We start from the raw sequence: 23294 nt of genomic DNA, 5'->3' as shown, positions 1-23294 counted from the left end.
GGCTTGTCTTTTTATCTTATTAATAGAATTTTTCACAGAGCAGGAATTTTTAATTTTTATGATGTCCAATGCATTGATTCCCGCCCCCCCCCATGGATTGTGCTTTTGTTAAGTCTTCACAAAGCACTAGTCTCAAATAATTTTTAAAGATATTTTTATCTCAAAGTTTTACAGTTACATTGAGCATTCAGGTCCATGATTTATTTTGAGGTAATTTTTGTATATAGTGTGAGGTTTAGGTTGAGGTTAATTTATTAACTATGGGTATCCAGTCGCTTCAGTTCCATTGAATTGCCTTTGTACTGTAGTAAAAAATGAATATGCTGTACTTGTATAGGCCTATTTTTGTGTTCTCTGTTCTGATTCATCTATGTATTTGTCCCTGTGCCATACCACAATCTTGATTACTATACGCTCTATAATAATTATAAAAATTGGGTAGAATAATTCCTCCTACTTTATTATTTTTTAAATATTGTTTGTTTCTTTGCCTTTCCCTATACATTATAGGACAAGCTTGCCTATATGTAAAAAAATGCTCTGGGATGTTGCTAGAAATTATATTAGAACTGTATATCAATTTGGGGAGAAGTGGCATTTTTACTGTGTTGAGTGTTCCAATCCATGAACAGGTCGCATTTATTTAGATCTTTTATTAGCATTTTGTCATTTTCAGTATTGTGTAGTTTTCAGCATACAAGTCCTGTACATGCTTTGTTAGAATTATAATTCTTTCATTTTTTGAGTGACTGTGAGTGGTATTGTATTTTAAATTTTGGTTTCCATTTGTTCATTGCTAGTATATACTAGTATATAATAATACAGTTGATTTTTGTACAATGCTTTCTGAAATGTTGATGAATTTACTGATTAAGTTGTATGAGGTGATTTTTTAACTGCTTTTTCTTTTCTTCTTTTTTTGGCAGTTTCTTAGGATTTTCTTTGCAGACCACCTTGTCATCTGCAAATAGGGACAGTGATATTTCTTCCTTTCTACTTCTATATGCTTTTTATTTCTTTTACTTCCTTTATTGTTCTGACTTCCAGTATTGTATTGAATAGCAGTGGTGAGAGCTCAACCCTTACCTTGTTCTGGATCTTAGAGGGGAAGCAGTCTTTCAGCATTAAGTATGAAGTTAGTTGTAGTTTTTTGGTTAATATTCTTTTTAAAGTTTAGTCAATTCCACCTCAATTCCCACTTTTCTAAGGACTTTTATCATGAATGAGTGGTGAATTTTGTCAAACAGCTTTTTCTTTGTCTATTGATGTGATAATGTGTTTTTTCTTAGCCTGTTAATATGTGTATTAGCATTTTCAAATATTGAACCAAATATTGCATCCCTGGAATAAACCCACTTGGTCATAGTAAATAAATTTGTTTATAGATTGCTGAATTGTAATTTTGCAAAGCTATTATGTTGTTAAGGATGTATTTTTCTCTATTTGTTAATGATATTGGCTTATTTATTTTTTGGTACTATCTTTGTATGATTTGGGTATCAGTGAAATATTGGCCTTATCATAAGAATTGGGAAGTATTCTTTCCTCTTTTATTTTCTGGAAGAGATTGTGTAATATTGTTATTGATTCTCCTTCAAGTGGTTGGAAAATTCTTCTGTGTAATCATCTGGGCCTGGAGATTTCTTTTTGGGGAGCTTTAAAAGTACAGATTCATTCAGTGGGTAGTGTTTTCATTTTGTTGATGGTTTCCTTTGCTGTGCAAAACCTTTTTAGTTTGATGTAGTACCGTTTGTTTATTTTTTCTTTTGTTTTCCTTGCTTGAGGAGATATAACAGAAAAAATACTGCTATGAGAAATGTCTGAGATTTTACTGCCTATGTTTTCTTCTAGGATTTTTATGGTTTCAAGTCTTACATTTAAGTCTTTAATTCATTTTGAGTTCATTCTTTTGTATGGTGTAAGTAGGTGGTCTAGTTTCATTTTTTTGCACGTATCTGTCCAGTTTTCCCAGCACCTTTTATTGAATAGACTATCTTTACCCCATTGTATATTTTTGCTTCCTTTGTCAAATATTAATAGACCATAAAGGTGTCGGTTTATTTCTGGGCTCTCTATTCTGTTCCATTGATCTCTATGTTTGTTTTTATGCCAGTACCATGCTCTTTTTTAAAATTTATTTTAATTTTTTGCTGAATTTATTGTGGTTACATTGTTTAATAAAATTATATAGGTTTCGGGTGTACAATTATATAATGTATCACCTGTAGATTGTATTGTGTGCTTACCACCCCAAGTCAAGTCTCCTTCCATCACCATTTATCTACTCTGTTCTCTCTCCTATGGCCTTGTAATATAGTTTAATATCAGATAGCATGATTCCTCTAACTTTGTTCTTCTTTCTTAAGATTGCTGTGGCTATTCTGGGTCTTTCGTGGTTCCATATAAATTTTTGAACTATTTGTTTTAGTTCTGTGAAATACGCCCTGTGTATCTTGATAGAAATTGCATTGAATCTATAAATTGCTTTGGTAATATGGACATTTTAATGATGTTAATTCTTCCTATCCATGAACATGGTATACACTTCCATTTATTTGTATCTTCTTTGATTTCGTTCTTCAGTGTCTTATAATTTTCTGAGTACAGGTCTTTTACATCCTTGGTTAAATTTATTCCTAGGTATTTAATTTTTTTTTAAAGCAACTGTGAATGGGATTGTTTTCTTAGTTTCCCTTTCTGATAGTTCATTATTGGTGTATAAAAATGCAACTGAGCCCTGGCCAATGTGGCTCAGTTGGTTAAGCGATGTTCCCCTCTCTCTCTTTCTCTCTTCCCCTCTCTCCCTCCCCCTCCCTTCCCGTCTCTCTCTAAAAAAAAAATAATAAAAATTTATTTTTGAAAAATGCAACTAATTTCTGGATATTTACTTTGTATCCTGCTACTTTACTGGATTCATTTATTAGTTCTAGTAGTTTTTTGGTGGAATCTTTAGGGTTCTCTATATAGAGTATCATGCCATCTGCAAATAATGACAGTTTTACTTCTTCTTTTCCAATTTGGATGCCAAAAAGGCATTGAACTTTGTCAAATACCCTTTCTGCATCTATTGAAATGATCATGTGATTTCCCCCTTCATTCTGTTAATGTGGTATAATCACATAGATTGATTTACATATGTCAAATAGTCATTGCCTCCCAGGGATAAATCCCTCTTGGGCCTGGCTGGCTGTGGTTCAGTGGTTGAGCATTGGCCTATGATCCAGGTGATTGTGGTTCGATTCCCAGTGAGGGTACATGTCCGGGTTTCGGGCTCAATCCCCAGTAGGGGGCATGCAGGAGGCAGCCTATCAGTGACTCTCTCATCATTGATGTTTCTATCTCTCCCTTTCCTTCTCCTTTCCTCTCTTGGAAATCGATAAAGATATATTTTTAGAAGAACAACAAACAAACAAACAAAAATCTCACTTGGTCATGGTGTGTGATCTTTTTAATGTTATGTTGAATTTGGTTTGCTAGTATTTTGTTGAAGATTTTTGCATCTACGTTTATAATGGATATTGGCCTGTTTTCTTTAATTGTATTCTTTTTCTGGCTTTGTATCAGGGTAGTGCTGGCTTCACAAAATGAGTTTGGAAGTGTTCCCTCCTTTTCAGTTTTTTGGAAGGTTTTGAGAAAGATTGGCTTCTAACACCTTTTCAAAAAGAATAAAGTTAACTTAAAGAATGAATTTAAAGTTAATTCTTTAAAAGAAGTTAATTCTTCTTTAAATGTTTGATAGAATTAACCAATGAATTTTTTTGGCTCTGGGCTTTTCTTTGTTGGTAGATTTTTTATTACTGATTACATCTCCTTAGTAGTTATAGTTCTCTTCAGATTTTCTGTTCCTTCATGATTCAGTCTTGGTAAGTTGTGTATTTCTAGCAACTTATCTGTTTCTCCCAGGTTATCCAGTTTGTTTACCTGCAATTGTTCATAGGTGTCTTTTATAATTCTTTTAATTTCTGTGGCATAAGTTACAATATCTCCTCTTTAGTTTATGATTTTATTTATCTGAGTACTCTCTTCTTTAGCTTATATAGATAGCTAAAGCTTTGTCAAGTTTTTTTTTTTTTTTAAAACAACTGTTAGTATTGCTCATTTTTAAGTTGTTTTTCTGTTCACTATTTTGTGTATTTCTGTTCTAATCTTAATTATTTCCTTCCTTTTGCTAACTTTGGACTGTGTTCTTTTTCTAGTTCCTTGAGGTATAATGTTATATTGTTTGAGAACTTTCTTCTTTTTTAAGGTAGGCATTTATCAGTACAAACTTCCCTCTTAGTACTGTTATTGCTGCATTCCATAAGTTTTGGTATGTGGTGCTTTCATTTTCCTTTGTCTCAACATATTTTCTAATTTCCCTTTTGATTTCATCTGTGACTGGTTGTTCAAGTGTATTTTTTTAAATTTTCACATATTTGTTAATTTTCCAGTTTTACTTCTGCCATTAATTTCTAGTTTCATTCCTTTGTGGATGGAAAATATTGTTGGTATGATCTCAGTCTTTTAAAATTTGTTAAGAATTGTTTTGTGACCTAACATGTGATCTCTCCTGGAGTATGTTCTGTGTGCACTTGAGAAGAATATGTATTCTGCTGCTACTGGATGGAATGTTTTATATATGTCTGTTAGGCTCATTTGATTTATAATGTTGCTCAAGTGTTTTCTTTCCTTATTGATCTCTGTCTGAATGTTCTATTGAAAGTGAGGTGTTGAAATCCTTTACTATGATTGTGTTGCTGTCTCAGAGGCCACTAGGCATCCAATGTATGCCAGCTCCCCGTCAGCACCCAATTCATGTGAGACAGATACCAGTCCCTCAGGCAGCCCTCCAAAAAATCAGAACACTGGATGCACATGCCACTCTTCTCTCTTGAGGGGGAAGTCTCAAATTGTGTACCTTCTGATTATACTGAGCCACGAAAGCCCCAGTAAACTGCCCTCTGCTCTTTGTTTTCAGTACTCCTCAGGCATCCAAACTATGTCAGTTCCATCAATTCTCTGAGTGGGGTGAGACAAATACCATTTCCTTGGGCAGCTCTTTGAAAAGACAGAATGTTGGAGGCATGCTCCCCTCTTCACTTTCTTCCTGGAGTTGTGGGCTGGGGCATTCTTCTTGGCACTGAGCTGTACCAGCTTGGGGGAGGGCTGATGTGAGTAAAATTAAATTGCTCTTTTCCAGTATGGCTGTTCTCAGCTTTTTGTTCACCTTAGGTTCTATAACTTCCTCACTGGATATTGGAAATCTTATACAAGTGTTTTCGTCCATATATTGTTGTTAAATTGGTATTTCTGTGATAGGAAATGAGGGTTAAGACATGCTATTCTGTCATCTTGCCTGCATACAACATATTTTGATGTGTTGTATTTTTGTTTTCCTTCAGTGCAATGTATTTTTTTACTTCCTTTGAGACTTTCTCTTTGACCAATGGATTATTTAGAGGTGTGTTGTTTAATTTCCAAGCCAATTGTCTTCTTCTCTCTTTCAAAGTTATATATATATATATATTTAAAATACATATAATATATTAAAAATATATAATAATATCTAGTGTTTTTAGCTGTATTTATTGGGAATAATAAAAAAGTGTGTCTGTTTTATCTTTTTTTAGAACCAGAAGTTATAAAAGTCGTTCCTTAAAGAAAACATGGGTGATGTGTTATTGCCTTTCTCTCAGTAAAAGTCTAGTTAAGAGTGGGCAAAATCAGTCTGAACCCCTACCCCCATAGGCATAGTTATATTTTTAAGCTTTTATTTTTACTGTGGTTTAAAAAAACCCATATAACAAAAAACTTACCATCTTAATTTTAAGTGTACAGTTCAGTGGTGTCATGAAATAGATCTCCAGAACTTTTACATCCTGCAAATCTAAAACTCTATAGCCACAAAACAATTTACCTATTCCCTAGTCTCTGGTAACCACCACTCTACTTTCTGTTTCTATGAATTTGACTAGTTTAGATATCTCATATAAGTAGAATCACACAGTATTTGCCATTCTGTGACTGGCTTATTTTACTTAGCATAATATCCTCAAGTTTCATCCATGTTGTGGCATGTAACAGGATTTCCTTCCTTTTTAAGACTAAATAATATTACATTGTACATATATACTACATTTTGTTTATTCATCCATCCATTGATGGGCATTAGGGTTGTTTCTACCTCTTGGTTCCTGAGTATTATGCTGCTATGAACATGGGTATTCAAGTATCTCTTTGAGACCCTGATTTTAATTCTTTTGGATATATACCCAGAAGTGGAATTGCTGGGTCATATGATAATTCTTTTAATTTTTTGAGGCACTGCCATACTGCTTTCCATAGTATTTGCACCATTTTACAATCCTAGCAACAGTGCACAAGGTTTCCTGTTACTCCACAGCCTCAATAACACTTGTTATTTTCTCTTGCCATCCTAATGAGTGTGAGGTAGTAGCTCATTAAAGTTTTTTTTAATATGTTGTTATTGATTTTAGAGGGAGAAGAAGGAAGAGGGAGAGAGAGAAACATCGATGAACATCGAACGGCTGCCTCCTGCACACCCCCTACAAGGGATCAGGCCCAAAACTCACGCATATGCCCTGACTGGGAATTGAACCAGAGTCCTGATGGTGAGTGGGTTGACACTCAACCACTGAACCACACCGGCCAGGCACTTACTGAAGTTTTGATTTACATTTCCCTGATGATTAGTGATGTCTAGCATCCTATTATATGCTTCTTGGATATTTGTATATCATCTTTGGAGAACTGTCTACTTAAGTCCTTTGCTGATTTTTTAAAAGCAGGTTATTTGATTTTTTTGTTTTTGAGTTGTAGGAGTTCATTATATATTCTAGATATTAACCCCTTATCGTATATATTATCATAAATATTTTTTCCCATTCTAGAGGTTGTCTTTTCACTATGTTGATTGAGTTCTTTAATGCACAAAAGTTTTAATGTTGTCCCATTTGCCTATTTTTCCTATTGTTACTTGTCCTTTGGGTGTCATATCCAAGAAATCATTGTATCATCCAATGTCATGAAGTTTTTTCCCTATGTTTTCTTCTAGGCATTTTATAGCTTTAAATCCATTTTGAGTTAATTTTTCTATATGGTGTATGGTAAGGGTTTAACTTCATTCTTTTGTATGTGGATATCCAGTTTCCCAGCACCATTTGTTGAAGAGACTGTCCTTTTCCCATTAAGTGGACTTGGCACCCTTGCCAAAGACCATTTGACCATATACACAAGGGTTTATCTCTGAACTCTCCATTCTATTCAGTTGTTCTATTTTTCTGTTTTTATGCCAGTGACACACTGGTTTGATAACTATAGCTTTGAAATATATTTTGAAATCAGAAAGTGTGAGCCTTTTAACTTTGTTCTTCTCTTTCAAAATGTTTTGTTCCTTTTTTTTTTTTTTTTTTTTTTGTAGCTAGGATCTCTTGATATTCCTTATGAATTTTAGAATGAATTTATTTCTGCAAGAAAATGCCATTGTGATTTTGAGGTATGGCATTGAATCTGTAGATCACTTTGATAGTATGGACACCTTAACAATATTAAGTCTTTCAATACACGAACACAGATGTCTTCCTATTTACTTGTATACTCTTTAATTAATTTCTTTCAGTAATGTTTTGGGGTTTCTCATTGGTAGACTTCTATATACTAAATTAAAAGTTGACAATCAAGTAAAAATTCTTTGTTAAACTTCACTTTTCTGATAATTTAAGAGTGCAGAACTATGGATGGGGTACCATTCATTGTCCCCACAAATTTGCTGCTTGGCACAGTTGCTGCCCATATGAAATTCTCTGCTTATTCAGGCATTGAAATTTTAGCTAGCTCCTTTATGGGGGCAGGGTCTGCACCCCATTCTTCTCTTTATTTGCTATATAAATTTACCTTAAGACTAGCCCCCTTTAGTGACTCTGAACTTGAGGCCCTGGAAGGACTGCTTACGGGTGGCAATCAAGAAAGGCAGAACTGGGCTTTGAATGAAGAGAGACACTTCAATCTAAACCAGCCCTGAGCTCTGTCTCCTTCAACATGCCTTCTCTGACTATGCTATCCCATACTCATGTGCTTTTTCTGACTTCCTATAACACTTTTGTCTACTGTACAACTCAACATTTCAACTTGTCTTACCAAGTAGAGTAAAACCTCAGTTACCTCTTTCTTAGAATAACACATTTTTTAAAATTTAATTTAATTTTTAAAAACTTATCTTTATTGTTGAAAGTATTACAGATGTCCCCCTTTTCCTTCCACTGATCCCCTCCACCCGGCATCCGCCCCGCTTCCCCCTCCAGGTCTTCTCCACACTATACTCAGAAATAATTTATGCATCCCTATGTTCAGAGAATAACACATTTTTAATAATGAGGTTTTCCAAATGGCACATGATTTCTTCTATTTAAGCACCATAAGCTTTCAGTATTTTATCCATCCTGAATGGAATTCTCCAAAAAAAAATCAAAGAAACAAAGAAACAATCTACTCCTCTGACATCTTATATAGCATTTATGGACATAGCTTAATCTTTTTTTTATTTTTTTTTTTATCCTCACTTGAGGATATTTTTTCCATTGCTTTTCAAAGATAGTGGAAGGGAGAGAGAGACAGAGAGACAGAGACAGAGACAGAGACAGAGACAGAGAAACACCGATATGAGAGAGACACATTGATTGGTTGCCTCCCGACCAGGGCTGGGGATTGAGCCTGCAACCAAGCATGTTTCCTTGGCCGAAGTTAAACCCAGGACCCTTCAGTCTGCAGGCCTTAATCTTTTTTATTAAGGATCATGATTATTACTATCTTGTTATATTATGGCATAATCCAGTGGTAGTCTAAGGCCTACTGAAATGAGATTTAATATATGCCCCTGCACTAAATGGTTCCAGACCATTTAGTCTGTGTATGCGTGTGTGTGTGTGTGTGTGTATGTGTGTGAATCCACATTAATTTTTTATGATTTTCTTGTCAGTTGTTCCTTCTTTCTGCTGTCAATCTACTCTTATAAAAGCGATCCCCATTTCCTATCTCAGTAGGCTCAACAAAGACTTTTTTAACTGGAGCTCGATGCCTAAATATAATGTTTCTCAAGGATCTTGAGTGGTTAAGGATTTATTTTCTCTAGTCTGTTTTGTTTGATTATCTGCAGGCTTGCTCTAGTTGGGAGAGTTTTGCTGTGGGAGTAAGAAAAAAATCTCCAGGAAGAGGAACCACTGGGGCTCTTGAAATCAAATGACTCTAATTATTCTTTCTGTCAAACTTTTCTCACACTGCATGGCTCTCCAGTCAGGGCTTTCCTGCTGGGTCCTCTGGAAAGAATAGTTGGTGACAGGAAGCATTTTGAGGCAACTCTGGCCTATAGCACTTCCTCTCATCAGAGAAATGAACTTCAGAAGTTGACACAAGATAGATCCAGAGACATTAAAGCATGCAACAGACTGAAGAATTTCAGAGGGAAGGGCAGGGGTGGGGGAGTAGGAAGAGATTAAATGAAGAGTTTATATGCATATATGCATAACCCATGGACCGACAATAGGGGGCAGGAGTGGTGTGGAGGGGGTCAATGGGGGGAAAAGGGAACCTCTGTAATACTTTCAACAATGAAGATACATTAAAAAACAATAAAAACAAACAAACAAAAAGTGCACACAAGAAAAGTCATCCTCCATTTGGGCTCTCTGACATGGAGTATTCGGGGCTCTGACAAGGAGTTCAGAGTAAGGAGAATTTTAACATTTTGCTATAGTTGTCATGATGGATGGCAGAGGGTAGAAATGGGAGTAGCCTTCAGTGGAAGTTACTGTGAAATTCATAATGGAGAGGGAAAAGTATTGTTACAGAAGAAGTTCAAAGTTCTAGAAGTGTGAACTGAATATAACGGATATTACATAGTTAGAGATGCATCTAAAAGTCATAATTGGGAAAATCAAGGAAGGCAGTTATTAATTATATTTCCCTGTATACAACTATATTCAATATTTACCATAATGGAATTATTTTGATTTTTCAGAGATCTTAGAATTTGAGTGTGCTTACTGATCCTGACTCTCTGGTGAAATGTAAGATATGTGAAACTAAAGTACAAGCTTTGAAATTCAAGTACATTTTCTGTTGGCCACACCCAGGCACAAATTCTAATTAAACACTTAGTTTTGGGGATAGTAACACGTCTTTAAAGTTTACAAAGTACTTTCACACCCATTCTCTCTTGTGATCCTCCCTATCGCCTGTGGGGAAGGTATATATCCATTTTGTAGATAAGGAAATGGAATCTTAGATTAAAAGACTGGCCCAAGGTGACTTGGTTAGTAAAAGGCAGAACATAAATATAAACCAGCTCTTTTAGTTCATAAGCCAGTGTTCTTTCTCTTCAGCCTAGTATGCTTTCTTTCATTATTTTTGGGGAACAAATTCAATGGATTTCTCTGATGAAGACCAGCTAATGCTATAGTAGAAAAGAAGAATTAATAAATTTGTGAATTTATAATTAAAGTGAGCCTGTAAAAATAGATAATGTTTTGGAATGCTATAAGTTGAAAAAGCCAATAAATTAGGGTTAAATCGCAATAATATTTGAATCCACAAACTGCTTGCACTGGGATTTGAAGTGTGTGTATACAGGGAGGTGGAATAAATTCAGAAATATATCTCTACTGATAACAAAAGAATATTTTGTTGTTAGCATAATATTGCTCTGTATTGCCAATCTGTACGAGAAATAAATCCAGTATGGAGACTTAACTTTTTTCTGTATTTTTTTTTTGAACTGAGGTATTCCTTATAGACATTAAAGTATACAAAAGTTAAGTGTACAGCTCAATGAAATTTTGTACATATGTAACCTCCACCCAAATCAAGATATGGAAATATTTCTGGCCCCCCAGAAGGTTCCGTCTTGTGTCTTCCCAGTCAAACATACCCTCCGAAGGGTAAAAACTATTCTGACCACTGTCATCATAGATTAGTTTTACCTGATTTCAAACTTTATATAAATAGAATTGTACCTTATGTACTAATTTGTCTCTGTCTTCTTTTGTTTAACATATCTGTGAGATTAGTTCCTGTTTTGGGTATGTATAGTATTGATAAGGGGAAACTCGGTCTAAAATGGCCGACAGGCCCCCCCTACCCCCCGCTTCCCCTATTGCCATCCTGCTATGTTCCTGGGCGCCAAACCAGAAAGGGCTTTCCCCTGCCCTAAGCAAGGTATAGCTGCCACGTAGGCGGAAGCATGTACAGTATATAACTCCTTGCCCGATTGTGCTCGGCGCTCAGACTTTGGAGTTGGACTCCTCTGGGGCTGCCAGCATAAAATAAACCTCCTGAGCTCTGAGCCTCCAAGTGCCACTTAGTCTTTCCGTAAGGTGAACGTCCCTGGTTCTGCAACAGTATTCGTGTTTTGTTGTTATTGCGTACCAGTCCCATGTATGATTCCCCACAGTTGATTTATCCATTAACCTGTCTTAGTTCAAGCTGCTGTGACAAAATATCATAGGCTATGTAGCTTAAACAACAAACACTTATTTCTCACAGTTCTGTAGGCTGGGAAGCTCAAGATCCTGACACTGGGAGATTCTGTGTCTGGTGAGGTTCCTCTTTATGGTTATCAGTAAGCTACCTTCTTACTGTGTCCTCACAAGCTGGAGAAAGTTCATCAGTCTAGTGTCTCTTCTTATTAGGGCACTAATCCCATTTATGAGGGCTCCACCCTCATGACCTAATTACTTCCCAAATTCCCCACCTCCAAATACATTAGAGATTAGGGCTTCAACATAAGAATTTGGGGAGGGTACAAACATTCAGCACCCCTGTTGATAGACATTTGAGTTGTTTATAGGTTTTGGATATCATGAGTAAAGCTGCTATAAACATTTTTGACCATATCTTTTGGTGTACATAAACACTTGTTTTTATTGGATATAAACCTAGGAGTGGCATCGCTAGAGTAGGTGGAATAAAAAGTCATTCGTAACTGAGAATTACTTTAACTCAGGATAATTTAACTTAGTATTAATGAAAGAACTGATGGCTGAGTTTCTTATAAGAAAACCCACTTTATGAAGAGCCATACTTGAAAATGAAAACGAATCTGGGTTTTGTTTAGCAGGTCAAGATTCTTTGCCTGCCAGATATTAGAGAGCATTTTTGCTACGGGTGTTGGGTGGGTCTTTCATGCTTGTGGGTAGATAGATATTTATTTTCCTGGTGCCTGGTACATAGAGTGCACATCAGGGATGAGGACCCATTATATTGCAGACTGTATCTTTTTTGGATGTGGTTAAATTGTCTTCTTGGGCAATTTGGCTCAAGTGACCATAAGATAACATTGGAAAATGAAGCTCACTTTACAGAAATTTGCCTTAGGGTTAACTTGGAATACATATTTTGCTTTGAAAGTGAAGATACACATGTAATTTTATGTGATCCCAAAACTTAACTCTGGCAGTATAATTTTACATTACATCGAAGGTAAAGAATTTTTAAACATCATATGTCTGCTGGCAACGTTTACTAATGAAGTGTGATATTGAAAGTGTATGGGGAAAATTCCTGTGGTCTGGGAGGTGGGTGAGGTGGTTGTAAACAGAGGAGAAAACTGGGAAAGTGCTCCAATGAAGAATAAAGTTCCTGTAAAGGACTCAGAATTTCTCCCGTTATGCTATAACTACTGAGTGTGCCAAAAGACAGAGACCCACCTTAACCCCTTCCTTGAGAAAGATGGTTTCTTCAGGTTGTCGTTTTTTAACATAATTTAATTTGATATGAATGTCAAAAAATACCCTAGGATTTGCATTATAGGCAATTACTTGTTGCATCACTCCTGTTCTGCAGATAGTGGAACACCTGGTCTTTCTCCTGCATGTTTTTGAAACCCCTTGGGGGCTACATGAAGCCTGGGATAAGCTGAGAATCCTTACCAAGGCTTCCAAGGCCAGCATCTACTAGCCCTTCCTGCCTCTCCAGCCTCAGCCCTTGACAGTCTCCATATGGCATCACTATTCTATATAGTCTCTCAGCCCTCAGTATTTTGGCACAAGCTTCTCCTCTGCCTGGAATGTCCTTCCCCTGCCCAATTTACTTAACTCTCATCCTTTAAGGCTAAATCCTGCCATCACCTTTCTTCCCAAAGCCTTTTCTGTACCCCAGACTGGCTTAGATGACCCTCTTCTGTGCTCCCTTATCCCTCTGTGCATATAGATACTGACCATACCACATCAAAATGAACTCCCTTTCTCTCTCTCTTCCCATTAGACTTGAAATTGCTTAAGATATGTTGCTATCCTCAGGGCCTACCATAGTGCTGGTCGTAGGGTAGGCACTCAGTAAAGGATTGTTAAATTGATCTTTGGATGGACATTTTAACCAGCTTTTAGACTTTTGTCAGTGTGCCCATTCATTCCATAAATATTTGATAGACATTAAAGAATTACTAATGGCAGACACTATGATCAGAGCTGTGAAGGATACAGAGATGAACACTACATGGACTGAGATGGGAGTTTGTTCCAAAAGCAGAGAGATGACATGCCTTCAAATAAAAATAATCTAAAGTACAAAGTGCCTAGTGCCATAATATAAATATAAATAAAGGACTATAGTGGCTTAGAAGAAGGAGCAAGTACTAAATTGAGGAAGAAGTCTTCATTGAGAAAGCGGCATTTGAGATAGGGTAAGTGCAAGTAGGACATGAATGAGCAAAGAGCCTCCAGTGTAGGATGTGTTTTATTTTGTCTGAAGAGTATATCTCATGAAAGAGTAATGAGCAGTGGGGAACAACTAAGAATGTAGGAAGTGGCCATATTGGAAAGGACCTTAAATGCCAGGCTGATGAGTTTGTATTTGATTCTTATTAGTTGGGGCAATCTCTGAAGCCTGTGGAAGTTTTTGACATGGGATCCTTTAAGAGTCTGATAATGGCGTATTTTAGAATTTTCTTAGTAAATATTATTAACTAATTAATTGTTAAGCTAATAATTACTTTTACTAAACAATGTAGAAAAACTCCGAAGTCTGTGGCTCCTTGACCTTTTTGCCCTACTAGTCTTTTCTCACTGGAAATCTAGATGAGGTAAGAAATCATATGACTGATTAGTTCTGAGAAATGAAAATTGAAATTGACAGAGGAAAGAAATACTAGCAAGACAGAAATGGCTCATAAAAATGCATAGACATGTAAAGTGTTTGCTTAGGAACCGTGTCCAAAACATTGCCTTCAGCTGTCTGGAAAAATCTGGACACAGTATATGAATTATGTTGTTAACATTTATTCCTTTGGGGTAGTTTAGATCACTTCCAGTTAAAAATAACTATACTGTTCTAACCTCAGACTGTCTATTCTTACTCTCCCCTTTAAACAGTGGGTACTGCATTGTCAGTTTGTTTTATAGTATGTTATATAACCAGAGCATCTGGTTTCTTGCTGCCTTAGGCCTTCACTATTTCATGCCTGGATTTTTACAACTTTCTCATTGTTCTCTCTGTCTCCAGTGCCTCAAATCTAGCTATATGACCTTGGGCAAGTCATATAACCTCTCTGAGACTCTGTTCCCCTAAATCTAATATGGAAGTAATGATTCTTGCCCTGCCTATCTCAAGGAGCTGTCTTGAGGATCATGTGAAAGCACTTGAATACTGTCAATGGCTTTAGTAATACTTAGACTGTGCTGCTTGGGTTTCCACCCTGTACAATCTAGTCCCAAGCCACCTCTCTAGTCACATTTCTCAGTATTCTTCAGGATCTATTCCTCCTCTTTGGCACACATGTCCTTATGGTGTTCTCCTCATCTGGAATATTCTCCCTCTTATCTCTGTTCATCCAAATCCAAGCAATAATTTAAGGACCAGTTCAAATCCTCCATCCTCCGTGAAATCTTCCCTGATGACTCCAATGCTCATTGAGTTCTACCTTTGCTGAATTTTGACAGCATTTAGTTATCAACATTTGCTTATATGTTGCCTTTTATTATAAACTCTTTCATTTACCTAAGGCTCAGGTAGGTTATGATTTTACAATGCTTTAGTTTGTTCATTTAACATTTAGTGAATGTTTATGAGGATGTTTCTTCTGTATTCCTCACAGGACCAAGTACAGAACTTAATAAATAATAGTTGGCTGGTTTATTTAGAAATTCACATGCATACTCTCTTAAGAGAGAGACAAGTGAACCCATCTTCTCTTCCTAGAGCTTGGAGTACCCCTCCTAACAACTTGCCCTATTTTCACCTCCTACAGAACCATAGAAAGGCCATTAAGATCAGACTGTCTGATAGGAGTTTCTGTGATTATGGAACTATTTTGTAGCTGTGCTGTCCAATATGGTAGCCATTAACCACATGTGGCAATTCAGTGCTTAAAATGTGGCTAGTGTAACTGAGTAACTGAATTTTAGTTGTATTTAATCTGAATTAATTTTAATGTAAACAGCTGCCTCTGGCTAGTGGCTGCTATATTGGACAATGTGGGTCTAGATCAGTGGCTTTCCAACTTTTTTGATCCAACAATACAATGAGAAATACATTTTATATTGCAACCCAGTTTATATATACACAAACAAATTTCATGAAATAATACTCATGCTATTATGTGTAATATATTATCATATTTTCTGTTTATTTAAAAAAAAATTCTGTTTGCAATTTACTATAGATTTCATAGACCACTGATGAGTTTTGATGTGCTGTTTGAAAAACACACTGCACATTTTATAGGTGGAGAATCTGAGGCCCAAAGAAGTGCAGTAGGTTCTGCACGGTCACATAGCTAGTTAGTTTTAGAGTGGAGCTAAATATTAGGGTTCATAGGCTAGAGATATTTCCAAGAGGGGTGAAGAGTGGTTCTTCCTTCTGTTAACTGTGCCAAAAAAATATTTTGATGTTGGACAAAAGTTGTTTGACTAAATATTATCATGGTGTCTTATTTCCTACATGAACCATGAGCTCTGTATTTGAGTATTGGTGCTTTTGGGTTTGGATAAAGTCCAACATCGAAGCAACAGTACCATGGAGGCTTACTTTGAACCCACTGTATGACGTGGCAGGGACACTAATATGAAACTGCCTCCTTGGGAATAAAACCATGCTTTCCACTTAAGAATCAACTTTGATTCTTAAGAACAACAAAACCTATTGATGAAGAATCAAGGTGATTCTCACCTAAGTTTGTGGAATAGTTCCCTCGAGTCTTGAATTATATAGCCAAGCAAATATTTTTTCTCCATCCATCCTTTCAATACGCTACCCTCTTTGTATGCCTTATCAACAAAGGGAACCTTTACAAAAGTGGTAATCTTTTTATTCTTCTGAAAAACTGCATCTCTCCAACAAGAGCAGAGTTACCTTATCAAAAGCAAGAAAAGACAGCAATTTAGAGGTGCTGTGGTCTTCGTGTTAGGTGCATTCCTGACCAGTTCATGAATGGAATCCCTTTTCTTAATGGATATGTCCAAATGCATTTCAGTCAGCAAGCAGGAGGCATAACTTGTTCTTAAGTGAAAACAAACAAACAAAAAAAGTATACTTAAAAAAGGCAACAAGCTTTTCAAAAGCATCACTTTAAAGGACAACCAAAAAGAGTCTAATTTTGCATTACATTTGATTCTTACCACCGTGGTCAGTAGCATGAATTGACTGAAATCTCTAAGAAATGTATTTTGTGCTGTCAAGTTATCTATGACCCAACTGATTTTTCAAGCTGAAAATCAATGTGCCTTATCACTTAACAATTGTCACTTGTCAAAAGGACTGGTTATCCCTTTGTTGACTTGCCCAGCAATTTGTCAGGTGCATGCAGCTTCCTGTGCTCCACACCACCAGTACTAGACAGTTAAATAGAATCTCATAAAGTCTAGCTGAATGCTAACCCTTTGGTTAAGATTCTCCAGTGTAAGTCAGAAAATGACAGTGTTCTCTTAGGATGTCAGAATATATACTGGTCTACAGAGAAATCATTCATGTGTTTTGCATTATATGACAACTCAGCATCATTACGGTGTGACTTGCTGAATAAATTCAAGAAAACATGCAGTTTTGAACATGAAAATCCCCTTTGAAAAGCCAAGAATTGTTGTCCAGTCTCTGTTTTCTAAGTTCTTGATTTTCAGAAAAGCAGGGCACTGAGAGGAAGAGAAATGAAGATGGGGCAGGGTCTGTGCATAGGCGAGCAGTGGCTGGGAAGACCAGGACACTAAGTGGACCCAGGAAGAAGGGGATGGAGCCACATTTTAGGCTGAACTTTGTTCTTCTGGATTCCTCCATCCTTCCTAGGCTCTGCAAATCAACCAACCATCTACCATGCCCCTGTTCACAATCCCTGTGCTGGTTGACTTCCCCTTCACTTTTTTTTTTTAACCTCTCCTTCCTTTGTTGACCAAGCCCAGGAGTCCAACATGTTCTGGCTAGACAAAGTTTATTATCTCCCTACTCCCCACTATGTTTTTCTGCTACCATTTCATCACCCACACTTGAAAACTTCAAGTCATTTTTGACTCTTATTCTCCCTGGCCCCGCCCCACACTCAGGTGCTTGTCAAATCCTTTTGGTGTTCCCTCAACCAGGAATTTCCTCCCTTTCCCCTTCCCACCTATGTCATATTTCCATTAAGTCTCACCTCTGATGCTGCCTTTTCTAGGTTGTAGAAGGCCCATTCACACCCAGTTGGAAATAATCACTTGTTGCCTTCTATTACCACTTAAAAAAATAGTACTTATATTACTGAATGCAAGGTGATCATAAGCTAATGAATCTCAACCAAGACAGAATATGAGCAAGGAAAGTTTATTGTTTGCAGCAAGTGAGGAGAACACTGGGGATAATCCCCCAAGCAGTGTCTCTGAATACACAAGGAGAGTTGCTTTTTTTGGGACTAGTTATGCTTATTCATCAAAAAGAGACAGGTCATTATATGCAGAAGCTAGGCCATTCTAGCTTAGGTGCAGTAAGGGATCATGCTTTATCTTATAATGCATGTATAGATAATGGTAGGTAAGCTCTGCCTGGCTGGGGTGGGGGGTGGGGGAGCGAGCTGGGGGAAGGGGGAGGAATTTAGTATTATGATTAAGCAGGGTCAGTGTTCCTTTTAGGCATCCTTATCTGGTTTCAATAGGAACAGGTTGTTATTGTTCTGTGGTCAGTCTTTCAGGGAACATCATTGTTCTGCAAGACAGCTCAGCAAAGATTGTTAGTTGAGCAACCCTTTTAACCCTATTCTGCTTACATTTGTTATGAAATTGTTTGTAGGCCTATCCTCTCCACTAGATTCAAAGATTTTGGAGGATGGAAGCTCCCTCTCAGTGATGTTTTATCCTCTGTGCTTAGCACATAGTAGGTACTCTATAAAAGTTTATGGAATGAATATATTAGTGAATATTCTGTCCTTACCATACCTGTCTTCCATGGACATTTTCTTATGTTTTTGAAGCTGTGACCTGACAGTATGTTAAATATGTATGTATTGCTGAGAAGGCTATTTTGGAACCAGCAGTATCTTGGCATGGTTTTAGGATCAGGTGACCTACAAGGAAGATACACTACGGTATCTCAGGCCCCTTCTGGCCCTGGATTCTGTGACCTTTGATTTCACTTGAGAGTATGTGCTGTTTGTGGACACAAACCCTAAGGAATCTTAGGAGACTTGATGTACAAGTGTCTTTGTTAAGCCCTGTCAGAAATTTGTTTTCCAAAGCGATTTTTTTCACTTACTTGCAGTTTTACAAAACAACCCTTAGAAATACAGTCAATCACTGGAATGTATATTATTAAAGTAAGACATCAGCAAAAATGGCAGAGTGAGGATCTTAAAAAATTCTATCCATAATAGCAATGAAAAAACTGGCAAAAATGTTCAGAATAAACTTTTTCAGAACTCTGGAAATTAATCAAAGGCTTACAACAACCTGTGGAGTCTTTATTCAAGAAAAACTGCTGCATTTTGGTGAGAATAGTGAGCTTTGTGGTGTTCACTTGTCCTGTGCTCATCGCTTACTCTCTAGCCTGTAGTAGCCTTGAGAATCCACATATTGCAATCACAAGAAAAGCCAGCAGCCTGACAGCAGCTGGAGGACACAAAATGGCATTGGAGCTCCTATAAAGCCTCATTTCTAGAGAATTGTCATTATTTGATCTATCTAGTATTTCCCCAGAAGATCCCACTTGCAAGACTATATTAGCTCTGACTTGTAGCTGCAGAAATGCTTTCCCCAGGGGCTTGTTTAGAAAACCATTACAGGCAATCAATTAACTTCACAGCTGCCTGAGGCAATAGATAACTAAAAAGCTTAAAAGGAAAAACTGGGGAATAACATGTCTATTGGGATCTTGAAAAGTTCACATTTTCCCAGGAATCTGGAAAACCACATGTTGCTCAGAGCTATGTGCATTCCCAGGGCTGTGCACATGCTTAGGCAAGATCTGTGAAGGCCCCAAGCTTTCTGGCTGATTCTGAACTCCTCGCCAGCGGAAAGGGAAGACTAAGGCAGGGCCATCATTTGCCTGGCTGAGAGTGGAAGGCATGCCTCAACATGTACACAGAGCTTGGCCAAGACTGGGAGACCTTTTGGTTCCAGTTTAAGGAAATCTTTGTTCAAATATTAGCTGACCACTAAGCTAACCCAGCAGAAACTTTGGTGCAATAATTATTACTGAAGTAAAATGGAACAGGGTGTAGCTTGTTGTTCATTAGACCTTTTAGAAGCTAATTTTTGGTCTACCAAGGTGCAATATTTGTAGCTCTGCCCATATAGTCCCTACCTCTTTAAACAGGCTGAACGGGCAGAGAACTTGTATAGGGCTGATGTCTTGTTTTATAATATTAAGGCAAGACAAAAGTAGTTTATTAATTTTTTTTTTAAAATGATTGCTGTTACAGTAGTCTTCTCTTATCCACATGAAATACATTCTAAGACCCCCAATGGATGCCTGAAACCATGGATAGTATTGACCTTATATATACTTGTTTTTTTCCTATATATACATACCTATGATAAAGTTTAATTTATAAATTAGGCACCGTAAGAGACTAACAACAATAACTAGTAATAAAATAGGGCAATTATAACAATATACTGTAATAAAAGTTATGTGAATGCGCCCTCTCAAATGTCTTATTGTACTGTATTCAGCCTCCTTCTTGTGATATGAGATGATATAATCCCTATGTGATAGGATGAAGAGAGGTGAATGAGCCATTTTAAAAAGTAAAATAAGAGTTATCTCAACACAGGCACTCGGATACCACAATAGTCGATCTGATAACCGAGATAGCTATTAAATGACTAAAGGGCAGGGAGCATATATAGTGGGGAGATACTGGACAAAAGGATGACTCACGTCCCAGGCAGGATGGAGCAGGATGGAGTGAGATTTCATCATGCTACTCAAAACAGCATGCAATTTAAAACTTATGAATTGTTTATTTCTGAAAATGTTCATTTAATTTTTTCCAACCACAGTTGACCATGAGTAACTGACACAGCAGAAAGGGAAACCTCAGAGAGGGAGGCCCTACTGTAGTTAGAAGTGATTCTGATGGAAATGTGATTTCACTTCTGAACCTCAATCATGTCCCAGTTTGCTTCTTCATCTCTCTGAGTTCTCCTTGTAGAAGACCTATTTCTTTTTCCTCCCCAAATCTCCTTGTATATACTCTTCCTGTGTTACTGCTCTTTGCTTCTGTTAGTCTCATTGTCTGTCCTGGCTTTCATGTTTCACTAAGCAGCTATCTCTTGGGTTGGCTCTGGTTTGACAGGCTGCATTCTGGGAGTCTATCTTCTAAGAGGAAAATCAAGAATAACGACTATAATGACCTTTTTGCAGGCCTAAGAGGGGCTGAAGAGCAAGAGAAAAATTCTTTGGCTACCAGTTTGGTCAGAGCCATCCCAAAGGCACCAGCATAGTTCTCATAGGCTTTAAGGAGCGTTACTAATTTGACAAGATAGCTGGGCAGTGACTCATTGAGACAGGGTTGGTGATAGAGAAATGTTTTTTGTTGTTGTTGTTTTTCGGCCAATGCTAAAAAAAGACCCAAGGTTTATATGCATAAATGCTGTACATTCATCCAATGCACCCTTCCTCACCCCAACCAGGGGAATGCCATAGAGGCTGCCTCTTTCCCACACTCCTCTCAACTACTTATTTTCTGACTTTCTTTCTCTTTCTAGGCTATACTGGATGTTCATTTTAACCCAATTTCTCCTGCCTATGAAGGGTAGAGAGTAGGGCGGGAAGGTACATAGTGTGATTTTACACCACCTCAGTCCACCACCTCCTGGGGATGGCCTGACCTGGGTGATCATTTTTAGCCTGGTATTTCCTGGACATGGTCCAGGGGCTGAGGCCACTAACAGAAAGGTTCAGATAGCACTGGCTCCCTGGCAGATTCAGCAGTGATGAGCTTTCACTGAGGAACAAAATGGCTTTCTCATTTCTAACTTCTTTAGGTTTGAAATACTGCCGAGACTATAACATTAATGATTAAAACATCTTAAGGAGAAAGGCTACTTAAATCCCTGAAAAATTGGACTTCAGTAATATGTTTCAAGAAAAGCGGTATCCCTGGATAGCTGTGTTTCTAAAGTTGTAACTTCAAACAAATTATAACTTCAACTTGTATAAATTATGCAAAGTATGACTTCAACCTCCAACTAAGTGTTTTGATCAGGCAAACCTGTTTTCATGACCAGATATGACTCATTTTTATTTAGGAACATTTATTTCTACGAAAACAGCATGCTCCTGCCTTAGAAAACAAAGCCAAAAGAAAAGAATTTGTCCTTTCTAGTGAGTTAAACATATCCCACAATGCCATTTTTATAGGAAACCATTCACATGAGGCTTTTAGGGACTGCTTTGGGAGAGACCCTGCAGCTACTTGTAGCTGCACAGAAGGGCTCCTACTCTCTCTGAGCTCCTCTTCCATAGGGGATGGGGAGACTCTAAGAGTTGAGAGGAGAAGGTATATGTTGGGTGTCTTAGAATTGAACTTGACATCTTTCTCACAGAAATAACACCATAAACTACAAAATATACTATCAATTTGATGCTTCTGGTTATAGGTTAAAACAGGTTTTTGTGGGCTGGCTGGGAAACCTATTTACTGTCTACAACGTTATTTCCCTCAGGAAATTACTTAAAGAGAACTTTTGAGATAAAACCCCTTTATAAGTCAGCCTTGACTCTTTTAGCAGACCTTTTCTCCACAGTGGTAGAGAAGTGAATTTTAACTCCCCCTACATTATTACATGGTCATAAGTTCTGAGAGTGTGGCCTGTGATCTTATGAGGTTTAATTATATTTTATCTCGTTACTTTATTTTGAGAGATGATCATAGTCACTTGTGAATTCCAAGAACAAGTTATACAGGGTAGGGCAAAATTAGATTTACAGTTGTTCATATGAAAAATAATACAATAATTAATAAATAATAATACAAGGCTAAACTCTGTGTTTTGCATACTTATAACTGTAAACCCATTTTGCTCCATCCTGTATTTATCATCAGCTGCAAGATCCTTCTTTGCAGAAGTCGTATGTGAATAAAATGGCAAATAAAAGTACCATCAAAACATTTGGTCTTCCAGCTGAAATATTACCTTTTCATAGTTTCATAATCTTCCAGGCTTGTCATAGCCCCTTCCAAGCCATTGGCCACTACAAACCTCACAATATCCCCTGTGATGTGGCCAGGAGTTAAATATTCAGGTATTATTGTATTACCTTGATACACTCATCCTAGGAGAAGTTAGATAAGTGGCTATTTACAAAGAAGGCCCCATGAAAGAAATGGTTTTGAGTTAACTGTGGCCAAATAATTATTAAGACAGGGTGCCTAATAGGAAAAAGATAAAGGGAAGGTCAAAAGAAGTGGTCAAGAGGAAATACCTCTACTGAAGGGTTTTGCAGCCTGTGAGTGTCTCTGTTCCTCAAAGAAAAGGATTTGCTTCCATTGCATTGGAGCCCAGCCCATGACCTTTCACCTTTAGGACAAAGGTAATAATCAGTAAACCACAGAAGCAAGCCCCCTCTGTTAAATTTTGCCTAAGTTTGTTTCCTTTTCTTTCAGTTTTATCCAAGTATGAAAACCAGATTACTATTTTTGCTGACTACCTAGAAGAATTTCCAGATACAGATGAGCTGGTATGGATCTTGGGGAAACAGCATCTCCTTAAAACAGGTAAGGTTTGGTAGCATTTGTCTGTGAGAACTCAAATGAGGTGGGTGCTTGAGGTCAAGGTCTATGCATTTTTCTCCTTGGGTAGGCAGAACATGACCTTAATAACTGTTAATCCTACTGCTAGGTG

General features: G+C 37.2%; 1 protein-coding gene across 4 annotated transcripts in view; it reads left to right on the top strand.

Annotated features, from left to right (window-relative positions):
• The window catches only part of ATG4A (autophagy related 4A cysteine peptidase), a 53165-nt gene that overhangs the window by 9649 nt on the left and 20222 nt on the right, over positions 1–23294 (top strand). For 3 of the 4 annotated variants that reach the window (XM_081125968.1, XM_081125965.1, XM_081125967.1), the window contains one exon: positions 23057–23167. In XM_081125968.1, coding sequence (XP_080982094.1) covers positions 23057–23167 — 111 coding nt within the window. Of the gene's footprint in view, positions 1–6476; positions 6612–23056; positions 23168–23294 lie in introns of all 4 variants that reach the window. The other variant, XM_081125966.1, reaches the window with a different exon arrangement.

The sequence above is a fragment of the Miniopterus schreibersii genome (genome assembly GCF_964146895.1).
Source record: "Miniopterus schreibersii genome assembly, chromosome: X".
NCBI lineage: Eukaryota > Metazoa > Chordata > Mammalia > Chiroptera > Miniopteridae > Miniopterus > Miniopterus schreibersii.
The sequence above is the reverse complement of the archived record's forward strand: the minus strand, read 5'-3'. Positions and strand labels throughout refer to the sequence as shown.